A 15,940-nucleotide genomic window follows, 5' to 3' on the forward strand; every position below is an offset into this window, starting at 1 on the left:
ATTATTGTTGTATACATTTTATTGTAAGCGGGGGGGGGCGATGAAAATTATGATTGAAAACTGGGCCACGAATACTGAAAGGTTGAGAAACGCTGGGTTAAGAGTAATGCAACTGCTACAATGCATATTTTTGTTCAAATATGGTATAATAATTTCTTAATATGTTCTGCAGTTCCTGAAATAGAGAATAAATAGTCTATATATTTGGAAATATTTTATAGTTGTTATAAAGCTTCACAATGCTAAAAAAAACAAAAAATTGAAAATATCAGTTGAGTCCCAAAATTTAAAGAAATACAGCTTATTTTTTACTTCAGGATTAGACTAGAAAATATATTTCTTAAGCTATCTGCAAAATTTTTAAAAATTGATTTTTTTTTTGATAAACTTCTAAACTGAAAGAATTTTGCTTTATACCTCTTTTTGGAAAAAAAAAAAAAAAAAAATCATTTTTTTTAAAAACTTTTTTCACTTTACAAGTATATTTTGGTTCCATGAACGTCTTTTTAATCTTCCTTATGCAAATATTTAAAAATATATTTCATACAATTAATTATATTAAATATGTTCATTATAAATATAGTTAAAATACTATTTTCGAAAGTTCTTCAAATAATTCATCCCGAACGTTTAAAAATAGTTTTTCAGCGCCATATTGTGAAATGATATAAAGTTTTGAAATTTATATTATCTCCCATGTGAAATATAAGGGAAATTAAAAATAACCATAATCTCGAAAACTCAGCTGTTCCTAAAAAGCGATTAATAAAAGTAAAAAAAGACATAGTTCCAATATGTGTGCATAATTATGTTTTTGACTATTTCCGTAGCCTAAATATCTTCAGCACAAAATTGAAGTAAAAAGATGCAGTTATATAAATTAAGAATTCATTTTAAATAGAAAATGAGCTCTCATTAACGGTAAAGAATTCCGGATTGATCAAAGACATTTGTTAACTACGAGTTTCTTTCTTTTTCAGAAACATTCAAATGTTAACTTGATTTTTGGACCGACGCTGATTTCGGTAGGGGTGGGAGCTATGAGAATGTATATCTCAAACTATTTTTACATATTAGAAAACGAAGTATACAAAGAAAAAGTATTGCAACTGTCAGAAAATTCAAACTCGAGATCTCTCTACGAATCTCCACGTTCAAACAAGCCGCTGTGGCCTGGTGGTAAGGTCCCGGCTTCGGAATTGGAGGATTTCGGGTCCGAAACCCGATTCCACTGAAGAACCGTCGTGTAAGCGGATCTAGTGCTCGTTAAATCCGTCTGGGCCAAAGGGGCTCCCGTTGATGTGGTGGAGAAGTTTGGAGAGGGTGTGCCAGCTCAGGTTTCGTTCTTGTCATCTGACCGCGGGTCAAAATTACAAGTTCCGCCCCAATATAGCCCTAGTGGTGCTTTAAAACGGGACGTTAATATAACAAAACTAATCCATGTGCAGACTTCCTCAAGTCCATAAAACACATTTTTTGGAAATGTCTGTGTATAAACACGATAACCCAAAAATGCTTTGGGCGAAACGGATGAAATTTAACGTGCGAATTTCTACCAAGTTTGAACGAAACCAATTCACAAGAAATTTGTCTATCTGTCCGAATATAACTGAATACTATAACTATAACATACGAGCTGGATGAATAAAAGTTTGGTTTATAGATTGATCATCTAAAGTGTAGGTCCATATCGAATTTTTCAAGAGTTTGACCATCTGTCGATCTGTACCTCCATATGCAAGTAAATGTGATTACTTAAACACATAACGTTTCGAATAAATGAAATTTAATTTGTGATCTTGCGACAAAAATTGTAATTTTGGGTTGAATTTCGGCTGCAATTGCTTGGAAAAATTCCTCCAAAATATATATTCGATCTTCTATTTAATAAATAATACGGAGTATAAAACTCTCATTTGTGAATACTGAAAATAAAGGTCTGACCACCAAGGCCTTAACTCAAGGTTCACAAGTTTATGCGAGGGGGATTTTTGGAATTATGGAATTTTCGGAATTATATCCGTGAACGCGATAACTCATAAACGCTTTCAGTTTGACGAATGAAATTTGGTGTGTGATCTTTGCATAAATATTTACATTTCTATCAAATTTTGAACGAAATCCAACTTTAAGAAATTTGTCCTTCTGTTAGAGAGCACGAAAACTATAATACGCGATGAAGTAAAGGGATAAAATTTGGTATGTATTTCTAGCATATACGGTGCAGATTTCCATCAAATTTTGATCAAATCTGTTAAAGAGTCGACCGTCTGTCTGTCTGAAAATTCTCAGGCATGCAAACCACATAGATGAATGAAAGTTGACGTGCGATCTTTTTACTGACATTGCAGATTAATTGACTGAAAAAAGGTATGTAAAATGTACATTCGGTTTCCTTCGTTGCACTAAGTACAAAATACTGATATGCGACACTCTGAAAATAAAATTCTGAGCACTCGTGGCGTTACTTCACACTTTATTTATTTGTTTATTGCGAGAGGGTAAGAGAATAATATCTTTATATGAAAGTGTGCAAAAAGTTGCGGATCACCATTATTTATTTATTTTTTAAATTTTAACCTTAACATCAACAGTATATCCGTGTGCCTTCGTGGCGGGCCGAAGAGTTAGATGGTTGACTTAACATCAACAGTAAATAATGATGAAAAATATTTATAATTCATCAATTTTTAAACATTATGACCTCTATCTACTTGATAATTTATTATGTAAAAACACATTATTGTCTTTAAAAATTTGTTTTTTTTACATCTATAAACAAAAAGACGGTGAAACCTTTGACATAAAGTTTCTTAAGGATCAGATATTAAATTTATGCACGAAATTTTATCCATAGAACTTTTTACATTTTGTAGTTTTAATATATTTGCTTGTTTTCGGTCAGTCAGTCAGACAGATTTTTTTTTGTTGAAGAATTTTATCCGCATTTTGATAGAAATTTGTAAATTTATTGTAAAGTTCAATTTCATCCACCAAGTTCAAAATATTTTTGAGTAATAATTTTCAGAAACAGATAATAGATAATTCCAAGAATTTGTTTTTTGGATTCAGAGATCTGAAAAATAAAGATAAAAAAAAAATGACAACAAATTTTGAAATGAGAGAATTACCAAAACCCGACTATAAGGAAAAAACAAATACTGCTCGAGATTACAAATATAATCTGGTTTTCAGTTAAAATGATTATCCCTGACCTGAATTAACTAAAACAAAACATCGAAGTATGAAATTTAATTTAAAAATAATTTACTATAGGGGTTACCACTTTTTTTCTTTTTCAAGCTGGTATAGCGGGCGCTTCAAATATTCTAAAAATAAATAAGAAAATATAATTTACCGCTGGTCTTTATTATTTATAAGAAATATAAAATCCAACAGTCACCGTTTTTATTATAGTAAACTGATTTTTCTGTCGACAAGACAGTGGCAAATACCTTGTTATTTTAAAATTTTGTTTGGGATGTTCATAGACTCATGAAGTTGGCCAGTTTTGCGAAACCAATTTGGATCAATGGCAAAGAACTTCTGCCTGCCTACAGCTTCTTCTGATTAGTTTAGTTTAGTTCAGCTAAGTTAACGTCAATATTTTGTTATGAAACAACATGAAGGCTATTTCGTGACAGATCAAGCATCGTGGGGAAAAAGTCAGGGTAATATCTGAATTACTACGCTAACTTCTAAACTTCTGCACTATGCTAACAGGACAACTTTCCTCAGTGAGCACAGACCTTATACATTTGGAATAAAACTATTCCAACTCGGTACACTCCAATCCTATAGATGATATTTAAAATCTCTCGGAGGATCGCGATGACATACTAGAGCATCGTAGAGATATGTCGTTTCTCTCTGTATACCAGAATGATGACAGAAAAGGTATAAGATAATATAATAATTCCCATTAAATTATTTTTTTTGAAGTTTGCATTTGTGGTTAAATTGAGAACTTCTTAAAAAAATTCAGAAAGTAAAAACTAAATAGAAAGCAGACAAGCCTCTTGATGAGAAACCGAAACTACTTTGAAAATAACTGTAACCTTCAAAATTTTATTTCGATTTCTAAATATAAACAGTGTCAAATTGTTAAAAGATGGTTAATTCCTTAGTTTTTGAATTTTCAAAATGTGTTTTCGTACAAGAATGATCTCTTTTTGTTTCTTCGTTGTGCATATATGTGCTTTATCTCTGTTTAAAGAATCGAAATAGTTCTTGAAACATCGTAACTGATGATATATATGCTTTCTCTCGAAAGCTTGCATTGGTATAAAATTAAGATATTAAAACTATGCGATACATACATATACACATTTTACTTTTAATAATTTCCATTTTCTTAGAATAGTTATAAATAATTTTTTTTCTATACAAATGTAGCGACCAATTTAACCAGTATAGTAAATGAATTCTGAAAGTTTTTGTATTAATGCAAAAATATTTATATTAATTCCCGATTTTCAAAATGCTACTTAGAAAGGGTGAAGAATATACCGCATGCAAAGCCTTATTTTTGGGATAATTCTCAAATATACAGATTAAGAATTATTAGAAAAGTGCTGGTTTAATGGAACAGGTAGTTTTACAACATTTTTTTGATGTTTTGCGATTCCGTGATTAATATTCAAGAATTTTATTTATTGTTTTTTTAATGAAAATCAGATAGTGTATTTATATTAAAATTATTCCTAAGTGATTTTGTTTAATAAAATCATAATTTTGTATCTCTTAAGTCGATTATTGTATTTTAATGAATTATTGATCGTTGTTTTATTAATTGATAATTCGTAAGGCATTTTTGAATTTTTTTTTTTGCATCATTATAAATTATTTACATATTATTTTACTTATAAAAAAAGAAAGAAAATTGTTTTATTTTAAATCTTTTCTAATTTATTTGTTTTAAAATTTTATGTTATCTTGAAAAAGAAAATACTTATTCATTTCTGAATTATGAGAATATGTGTATAATATTCAATTTTATATTAAGGTAGAGAAAACATTATTTATTAATTTTAATGAATAGATTTTTTAAACAATTAAAAGTTAAAATTGTCTTACACACTTTGAATCTATTCATATTTGATATATTATTTTTTAATTTATAAAATTTTATCATTGCTATTTGTAATTAGCTGTACTGTTTTCTTAGCAACTACTGAATCATTAAAAAAAAATGTTTTTTTTCTTAAGTTGCCATTTATTATATTAGTAAATAGATATAATTTTTCAATAAATATTAATAATTAAATTACACTGTTATTTAAAATAGGCTATGTTATTAATGCTCAATCATTTTAGTCCATTTATACACAGATATATATAAAAGAAATTCTGCATGTAGGCATTTTATCATTGAATTTTCCATTTCATTAAAAGGTTTAGAATATTTTAATTTTTTAAAATTGTATTTTACTATTATTACTTTAATAGAAGCAAACTATTTTGTTCATCTAAAATTAAAAAATTAACATTTTCCAAATTTGCAAAATTTTTTTTTGTATTAATGTAAATTAATATAAAATTTTAGTAATGGTATCACACCTTTCCTTGGAACTATTATATACTATACAAATTTCTTAGTTAAAGCTTTCAGCACTGTTGAATTTTGAATTTTAGATATTTGCAAATTTATAAGTTATCAAGAAATTTCATAAATCAAGATTTATTAAAATACACAAATATGTGGACACTAATTTTATTTTATGTTTACTTTGTCCAAAATATTTGTTTCTATTCTATTAGGATTGTATTCAGATATTAATTAAATTCTTTTAGATATTTGACAGCCATCTTTTTAAATTCATTTTTTAAAATTTTTTTTTTTTTTTTTTTTTTTTCATGTTTGAACAAATTTTTTTCATCTGTTATGTCTTTATTAGAAATTTCTGTAGCATTAAAAAGTTTTCATTTATTTTAAAGTTCTAAAACTGTTAAGTGATATGGAATATATTTTAGTTTAAAACAAATCTGAGGGTTACTCATTGTAATATTTTGTTTCTGTTGTTGGCCTCTGTATATAATGTTTATATTACATTACTTTGTATATATTACATTGATAGGAGAAAAGAAAGAGACAAACCCATAGTGAATTCATATACATATAAACAATAAATAAAATAAAGTTATATATATATATGGGGTGGGGATATATATTTAGTTCATAAAAAAAAAAGGAATGAAATAAAATATCTATTATATGAGCTAGTTATATAGTTATTTGTTTTGAACTGTATAAATATGAAGTGTATAAATATACATGAATTCATATTTTATGTATATAGTTTAGTTTCATGAAAGCGTAAGTCTACTTCACATGCAGTTAAGAATTTGCCATAAGAATGTAATTGTATTGATTATATATAGTTATAATCAAATCCCAAAATTAACAACTTCAGATCTAATGACATTGTAATTCACATTCACTATATATTTTATTATATTTTCTTTGTTATTTTTCATTAGATCTAATTATTTTTCTTTCTTTTACAGTCCATCTCTGGGGCTTTCATGTTTTATCAGCAGTCTCTATGTTCATTCAGGTGGAACCTGTCAGAGCTTCAGTTCTGGATGTATTAGTCTGTTGTGTAGATATGGTTGTAAGTCTAATAGCTGATTTTTTTTAATGTACTCTTTCTTTTATCCAGATCCTCCATCCTTCCATTTTTTTTTAATTCCTTCTATTTATGTAATGCTTAATAAAAGTGCTAATTATATTCTGAAAACATTTGTATGCTGTTGAGTTAAAATTTTCTGTTTCTTTTGGATTTATAATATGAAAATGCATTTTCATTTCTACAACAATAATTATATTTAAAAGAATTATCAAATTATTTAAAGAATAAAAACTGAAAAACAATAAAAGTCAATCAGTTAAGATACTGGTATAAAGTTTCTCTAAAAGTCAGAAATATACCATTATGGGAAAGTCCTAGATTATTTTACTTTAGAATAACTTCAGAATGTTACTTAGGAGTTTTATTTGTAATAAAGTCAAAATATCAGAATACTGAATAGTATCATGTGTGCTTATTAAAATCTTTAAATAAAATTTATTTTACAAAAGTGCAACATTTTCAGAAATTATTGCTTTATCATATTACAGATAATGTTAGAATTATTTATTCAGAATAATTTAGTTATTAAAATTCAAATTTGTTTTAAATGTAAATTATAATTTTTACTATTTTGTTAAATTTTTTTATTCTCTAAAATTTTGCTAGATTTTGCCTACAGAATATATAAATAATTGTATGTATTGTATAAATAATTGTTTTGTATAAATAATTGTTGTTTTGTATAAATAATTATTTCTAACTTTATTTTATCTCATAAATAAACCAATTTCATATGATGGAATACATCGATAAATTTGACTTCCTCACACTACTTAATACATTTAGTTTTATTTTACAAATTCAGTTTATTTCAGCTCAATACCGAATGGGTGCAGATTGAAGCAATAGATTTAACCAGTGATGGTTCTGCTTGGGGATTTGGCATAACAGGTGGTAGAAGCACCGGAGTAGTTGTGAAAACTATTGTTCCTGGAAGTGTCACTGATAAAGTAAGATGTGTTTTGACAGAAATTTCATATTTTTTCTCTTGCAGATTTACAAGGTTCTTAATTCCCTACTTGCTTGCTGTTTAACTTTAAAATTATTAGAAGTTAAAAGCTCTAAGTATTCTTATTAAAGTGGAGTTTTGTTTTCACTTTCAACACATTATCAATCAATAATAAATTGTGATTGTTTGTAATAACTATGCTCTCAAAATTTATCTTGGATCAAAACATGCTTGAGGTTTCTAAGTTGCTGAATTATTTACAATTTGTGATTAAATGTCTCAGCAAGTTTTTTTAAAATAGTATCTGAAGGTGAAATATTTTGTACTACATGTATCTTTGAAAATGGCTATCAAATAGTCATTTGAAGCTATTTTTTCCCATTAGATTTGAATTGCTACTGTTATTAAAATCCTAAAAGCCCATAACTCCATTATACTTTTGCAAATGATTCATCAAAATCTTCATCAAAATTTCTTCAACACTGCATAAATATCATTATGTTATCAGCAATTGCAACAGAGAAGTGTGCAGCAAGTTTAATAATTATATAAATTAAAAATAAAATTTAGATGCTAATTCTGGCATATAAACACAGCATTGGGATTAATAAATATTGTATGGAAACTTTTACTTAGTTTTGTTTAAATATAATTTTGTTATTAATTTTTTTTATATATATGTTTTTTATTTAGGATGGTCGATTACAAATAGGTGACCACATTATACAAATTGGTGACATAAATCTTCGAGGTATGGGCTCCGAGCAAGTGGCAATGGTATTACGACAATGTGGCCCTCAGGTTCATCTGATAGTTGCTAGACCTATTGAACCTACTACTCCTGAAGAAAATCTTATTCAGAGTGCTTCAGCCATTGTCCCAACCAGAATTTTGAATGAACCAGAAGAACTGGAACAACAATTAAATGTTTATCAACCGGGTCCTAATGGTTTTTCAGATCCAATGATGCAAGATATGTATTCTGTTGAACCTAACGCTTTGGTAAGTTTTTTTTTTTTTTTTTTTTTTTTGTGTATTATGTAGCAAAAGCAGAAGTATTTATTTAGTATTTAGAAAATGCAAGAACTTTGATTTGTATTTTGTGTTAGATTAAAATTATTAGAATGCTTAAAGAACTATTTACTGACTTATTAATTTTCTGGCTTTAATTTGAAATGATTTTTTTTTTGTTTGAAATAATTTTTTAAGTAAAGCTCTTTTAATGATGTTTGCATTTTAAAAATTTGTTTTTTAATTGTAAGTAACAAATATATTACAGTCTTAAATTTTTCACAGGTACGAAAAGAATCAGTTGTGTATAAAAGGAATGAAAGAATGGACATGGAGAGTTTTGAAGTAAATTTAGTCAAGGATCATCAGGGCTTAGGAATAATTGTTGCTGGTTATGTGTGTGAAAGAGGCAAGTATAATGGATTTCTTTTTATCAGTAAATATTTTTAAGGATAATGTTTTCATGATATATCCATTAATGGGTGTTATTTGTCATGATATGACATAGTTAAGTTTTATGACAAGCATGAACATAAAAAACAAAAAGGTCAAGATAATTCCATTTTGATATCAAATATCGTGTAAAGAGATATTATCTATTGTAAATATGCTCACAACAATAAAGTGACTTTTTAGTATAGTACAAGAGAGCGAGGGGGGAACATTGAATTTTGAATGTATAAAATTTTATACAGAAATTGTTTATTTAATTTATCACTGTTAATTTTATGCTCATCTCTTAATTAAGATCATGCATGTCAAAATTTCTTTTTACAGAGAAATTTATAAACCATTTTTCATTAAAAATTCTTACAATTTTTTTATTACTTTAATATAATGTTGTTTATTAAATTTAAAGAATTTTTTTTAAAGTTTAATTTGAAAAATTTAGAAATAATAGAAATCTATATTAATTGATAAGTTTTTTTTTCATTGTTACACAAATGCTTTATACTGAATTTGTGCTATGATTTTTGCTACTTTTTTCATGAAAAGGCTTTAAAACAAGTCAATGGTTATTGGATCATATATCAATGAATTAAATAGCACAATTAGTAACTTCATATATTATTTTTAATTTTCTTAAAAAATTGAACATTTTGGTCAAAATGGGTCTCTGTGAATGTTTGTTTTATAAATGACTCAGAAGGGAGGAAGTATATTTGAAAATAATTATTCTCTTCTTCAAATTATCATAGCTCTCATTGTACCAGATATTATTCCACTTATAATGCTACTTACATATTTACAAATTTTTCTTTTATATGTGTGCATATACTCTGAATTGATTTTTGTTCTAAAATATTTCACAATTGCCCTCTGTGTGTTTTTACCATTTTTTTTGTTAATAATTTTCATTAAAACATTTGTATTTAAGCAAACATTTCAATATTTTTTAGATATTTCAGATGATAAATTTCTTAATGCTTTGGAAATATGTAACTTTCTGGAATTTCTATATATTGTATTGAATTTTAATATTTTGTTATGCTTTATTTTTAACAGAGGACATATCGGGTATTTTTGTGAAAAGCATTGCTAAAGGAAGTGTAGCAGATCTGTGTGGTCAAATTAGAGTGCATGATCAAGTTGTAGAGGTGAATTGTTTTGTTTCTTTGTAGCATATTAAATTAAATTTTATTGTTTACTTCCATAATACCTAAACTTAATTTTAAGACTTAGTTTTGAAAATATTTATTTAATTTTGTACAGTATGATGTGGTGTAATTTGTTAAAAAAATTCTGATGTGGAATGTTTTTTTTTTCCTGTTATATATTTTAAATCATATTTCAAAAATTTGATATAAAGAAGAAATAAGTACTTTCTTTAATATTCCCTCCAAATGCATTTATAAATTCTATTCATTACATACCTATATATGCATTTTATAGCATTTATTTATGATCAAAGCTGTTAGAAAAAGGAAAATTACATATGAAATTGATTTAAATACCAAATATTTTTATTCAGCTGCTCATACCTTTTCCTTTCTATTAAATTCAAATATTTTTATTATTTGAATTAAAGTTTTTAAAAATTGTAGCTTACATACACAAATGCAGTATTTTTGAGTAATTTTTTTTTTAGTTTTCGTGTTTTGTAATTTATTAATATAAAGTAAAATAGATTAAAACATATTTAAAACTGTATTATTGATTTTTTGTAAATTGAAAAGCAGTAGAGTGATGTTTAAAATAAAATTAATTTTAAAATAATTTTTAATAAATTAATAAAATTAATTTTAAATATTTTTTTTTGAATGAAATTCTTATTGATTTTGAATAAGGTTTTACAAAACGACTATTAAGTGTATATTGACATTTTTTGTGAAGGCGTTCATCTTGTGTTGTAATTAGAATGCATTTAAAATTGTTGTATATAAATTTGTTTTAGGTTGATGGCCATCCTCTGAAAGGTTATTCGAATTGTGAAGCTGTAGAAATTTTGAGAAATACAGGGAAATATGTTAAACTCCAACTAGCAAGATATAATCACGGCTCAAAATTTGATCATTTGCAAGAAGCCATGGGTAAAAAATTTATATATATATATAATGCCACATTTAATGCATTTTCAACTAGAAACTCAAAATATTTTATATTATTATGAAATGATGTATTTTATGCCTATTTAAAATTAATTTTACTGTTGAACTTTTTATTTTCACATTTTTGTCATGTCACATTCTTTTCTGATTTTGGTTATGTTGTTCATGTCAAAATATGTCCCTTATGTCTTGATATGAAGCTAAGTTCTCTCAGTTATTAAGATTTTCTTTACATCAATTTTCAACTTACAATATGTTTTAAGCTAGAAAACTAGACAGTTAATATTATTGCTTTATGATTCTGTTCAATTTTTAAAATTATTTATTTCTTTATATGTTTAATATCTTTGTAAATGAAGATATGATATTTGACAAATCTTCCTTGTGTATTGAATTTTGAAATTCATTCACTTTTTGCAGGAATTATGCACAACTGTGTATTATCCTGCAGTTCTTATAATTATGTTATATGATTGTGATACATGTAAATTAACACAAGTTCATTGATTCTCTGTTTAAATTATTATTTATTTTAATTTTATTCATAATTGAGTGACTTAATTTTCTTCTTAATAAGGGATTTATATAACTGGCTATAAATGCATTATTTTGCTTATTGCATTAATGCATTATTTGCTGATTCATTTAACTTATAAACAAAATTTCTATTATTACTTTTTTACATATACAAAGAGAAAGTATTGTATTTATCAAAATATTTGCTCATAATATTTTAATGAATCTGCATGTTTCAAACTTCCCTGAATTTTATATATATATATATATATATATATATATATATATATATATATATATATATATATATATATATATATATATATATATATATATATATAATATATATATATATATATATATATATATATATAATATCTGTCTGTACTGTGAAAATGATGGATTAAAAACATGTTGAATTAAAGCAGTGAATAATTTGTTCTCTTATTATTAAATTTGTAGATTTTTAAAAAAAAATTAACAAATTCATCAATCGTAAATCCATCTATCTGAATACATGTGAATGTAACAACTTAAAAACATAAAAAGATATATGGATGAAATTTAATGTATGAATTTTTAATCAGAATTATTGCTTTTGTTAAATTTTGGACTAAATCTAGTATAGGAGGAGGAGAGGGTCATTATTTGTTTTTGTGCATGTTTATGTTTATATGATGCTGGTAATTCGAGAATTTGATTTACTTGAATGAAATTTAGCACACAGTTCTTTTGAGTGAAATTGTAGATCTGTTTCAATCCAGTTGATTGAAAAAAAAAAGAAATGTGTACTCAGTATTTTTTAAAAATTATACTATGAAGTATAAAACATGTTTTACTGCATCACCCTCATGTAAATTTCATGTAAAATGCCTGTCACCTTCATCAAGAGGAGGATGGTATTTAAATTTACAAACTATCATGATCTTTAAGGGTTTGCTATCTGCCTCCTTGAATTAATCCGATCTGCTAAGTGTTCAAGGGATGTGGAGGAGAATATAAGGAGAAAAGAAAGTGAGGGGGAAAAAAACGAGTTCTTTAAGTATAGAGCAAGTCAAGGGATGAAAACTATCATTTTCAATATTGCATATTTATCTTTTGTTACTTATGAACTATGCTGTTGTTATTTTTATAATACACTTTTATTTTTTAATAGGTTCAGATAAAATTCATTCTTCATATGATTATACCAGTGCTTCCAGAAAATCCATTTCAAATCCATCTGTTCCAGACAACCGTAAGTTTTCATGTTGTTGTTCTACAGTATCACTAATATTGATAAAATTGTACAAGATGTTCATTGTTATTGATAGTAAAATGAAACTATAATTTATTTATTTTTGTGTTTAAATAAAGTTGATCAAATGATGTTATATAGTCTTCCATACTATCTAAATAATTTTTCATTTATATTTATTCATTTTTTCATTTATATTTTTTTCTCATTTATATTTATAGTTTTTTATATTCATTACACATTTTTAACAAAAACATTAGACAATGGCAGTTTTGAAGTTGTAAACGTTTTTCTACTACTGTTCTTTTAAAAAATCATTTTAAATGTGGCATTAAATTAATAGAAAGTAAATCGAAATTGTACTGTATTCCATTCCAATCTGCTTTAGCAAATTGTGAAAATATATTTATGGGGCTTTTTTTTTATTTGTTTTGAATATAGTATTGTAGTTCATTCTTCATTTTTATGGTAAATTACATGATTTAGTTTTATTTTTGTTCTGAGTTATTGTTAATTTATAAAATAAGTACTTATATACAGTTAAAAATCTACTATACTGTGAGCTTATTTGAAATTTAAATATTTATTAATAGGATTACAATTTTCTATGGTACAATTTTCTGAAGATGGAATTTAAATTTAGTCAATTGAATAAGTGTTTAATAGAAATTTAAATCAAATTGGTAAATTGATCAATGGTTTTTATCATCTTGCTATCTAACTTTTAAAAAATTGTTTTTCTATTATTTAGAAGTTATTTTGTGAATTATATTTAGTATAAACGCTAAAATAGTGTAACAAACATTTTAAAGACATTGCATTTTTTTAATTTATAGATTATACTTTGAGTGCAATAAATATTGAAGAAATTAAAGCCAAATGGGAGAAAACTTTAGGTCCCAGAAGTGAAATAATTGTGAGTTTTATTCTTTATTTATTTAATATTTTATAAGATTTTTTAACACAAATATATTAGTTTTTGAGCTTTTAACCAGTTTTTTATATTTATTTTACAAGGTACAAATATGTATAATTACCTGATTTAATTCTTTCTAATTACTATCACACACATGAAATTTTAAAAATATAATCTCTTCAAAATGCTATCTATTAGTTATGCACTAGGGTTGATTTTGAAAAAAAGTCACAATCTTTGTTTCATATAGCAGAAATGTATTGAATTGATAAAAAATATAATAAAAAAAACAGTGGAATTGATATTCCATTTGGGAGTGGAGCTTAGCAGTCTTCTTTTAATGGATATCCAAAATCACTATTCAGTTTTATGCAATTTTCTCAAAAATGAGACATTTGAAATAATTCAAAAATATTTAAATCTAATTGGAATAACATTTTGAAGAAAAGTCATGGCACAACAGTGTAAAAGTCATGAAAATAGTCTTATTCTTCTATGCCCTTCAGATATTCTTTTTATTGAATGAATGAATTTAATACTATTTTAGTTGAATATAAGCATATATTTTGAAAATAAATGGAAGAGAATTTTCTTTTTATCCAGTGTTATGAACAAAATTATATTTTCAACATGAACAAAAAATAATGTAAATGTTTGAATTGCTTTAAGCAATTTTTTGGTTTCTGTGAATCTTTTCCTGGCTTTAATATACAGCATTGTAGTGTAAATGGCTTCTAAATAGGCCTTTTTTTCTCTAAGTACTTTGTTTATTATTGTTAATTTTTTGTATTGGGGTGATTGAATAGAATCACAAATAGCTAATTTTTCAATAGATTTTGAGATTTTATGACAGCTAAAATATAAAGAAATTGGAATTAATCTTTGTTGTATGCCTTTTTTTATTAGCTTTGTGGTAAGTTTATAATGCCCATGTTCTCCTACAAATCTAAATAAGAATAAAATAGAATACAATGACTTTAATCAAAGTTGCTTTAAAATAGCTTAAATGATAATTCTGCTAAATTTTGTTACTTTGTGTTTGCCATTCATTCTTAACCAATAAAATTGCAATTTTGGAACTTAGGTTTGTAATATGTTAATATAAATGAAGACAAAAGATGATATATATTTTAGTCTAAATTACCTTCTGTTATGTATATTTATCAAGCTATTACAGCTCAATATACCTTATGGTGTTGAGTAGGAATTAAAACTTGAAAAATTGAAGTATCTTCACATAATTTTTCAGTTTTTGCACATTTAATGCACATTTAAAATTTATGAACCAATTTTTATTTAAAAAAATATAAAGTTGAATATTTAACAGCTAATGCTATAATTAATAAATAAAGAGAAATTTAAAACATTAATAAAAATCAATGGATTTTTGATGCCTTTTATGATTCTTATGGCTCAGGTGGGAGTGGAAGATAATCATTATTCCTTTGTGTATGTCGTTTTAAAATGTGTGCGTGTTCGTCTTAAAACTTGTGTTACAATCTATTTTAATAGTTAGAATATTATTGTAATGATCCAAAATTAATCAAGCATTTAATATCAAAGTATTTAATATTAAAAGCGATTATTATATAAAATTTAAGTAAATAAAATACTATTAATCCATGACCTGAAAATTTTATTTTGAAATTTTCAGGTGGCATCTCTTCAGAAGAATGATAATGAAGTTGGATTTGGTTTTAATGTTGAAACCCGAAGAGATGATCAATCCATTCTTCATCATTTTATTTCAGACATATGTAAAGGTTATAGTGTGGATCGCAGCGAAATGCTATTTATAGGAGATGAATTATTAGAGGTAATGGTAATTTAATTTCTTTTTCAGTCTAAAAATTTTTAATGAAATTCTGTTAATTCAAAATCTTTTTTCTCTCACACTTGGGAATTTTTTTTGATGCAAACTATATGATTTTCCATGTCATAATTTTCTCATTATTAGGGCCAGATAGGCAATTGCTTAGGGACTCTGAGCCCTTGAAAAATATTTTGTGGTGTTTTCAAAGATTTCATTTTGTGCTTCTATATAAATAATTTTTTATAAATTTGTGTAGATTACTTTTTTAAAACATAATAAAAATTTGTATTGATAAACTTACTCAAATTAAAATCAAG

The 15,940-nt window shown here is 25.6% G+C and overlaps 1 protein-coding gene across 1 annotated transcript in view; it reads left to right on the forward strand.

Annotated features, from left to right (window-relative positions):
- Positions 1 to 4,154: 4,154 nt before the first annotated feature.
- LOC129972805 (multiple PDZ domain protein-like) overlaps positions 4,155 to 15,940 on the forward strand; it is a 63,829-nt gene continuing 52,043 nt past the window's right edge. The window contains exons 1-10 of the mRNA XM_056087081.1: positions 4,155 to 4,282; positions 6,508 to 6,614; positions 7,448 to 7,582; positions 8,275 to 8,583; positions 8,878 to 9,001; positions 10,099 to 10,190; positions 10,988 to 11,123; positions 12,814 to 12,894; positions 13,731 to 13,810; positions 15,465 to 15,626. Of these exons, the coding sequence (XP_055943056.1) occupies positions 6,546 to 6,614; positions 7,448 to 7,582; positions 8,275 to 8,583; positions 8,878 to 9,001; positions 10,099 to 10,190; positions 10,988 to 11,123; positions 12,814 to 12,894; positions 13,731 to 13,810; positions 15,465 to 15,626 (1,188 nt within the window). The 5' untranslated portion in view covers positions 4,155 to 4,282; positions 6,508 to 6,545. The remainder of the gene's footprint in view (positions 4,283 to 6,507; positions 6,615 to 7,447; positions 7,583 to 8,274; positions 8,584 to 8,877; positions 9,002 to 10,098; positions 10,191 to 10,987; positions 11,124 to 12,813; positions 12,895 to 13,730; positions 13,811 to 15,464; positions 15,627 to 15,940) is intronic.

Source organism: Argiope bruennichi, chromosome 6 (genome assembly GCF_947563725.1).
Source record: "Argiope bruennichi chromosome 6, qqArgBrue1.1, whole genome shotgun sequence".
In the NCBI taxonomy this organism is placed as follows: Eukaryota; Metazoa; Arthropoda; class Arachnida; order Araneae; family Araneidae; genus Argiope; species Argiope bruennichi.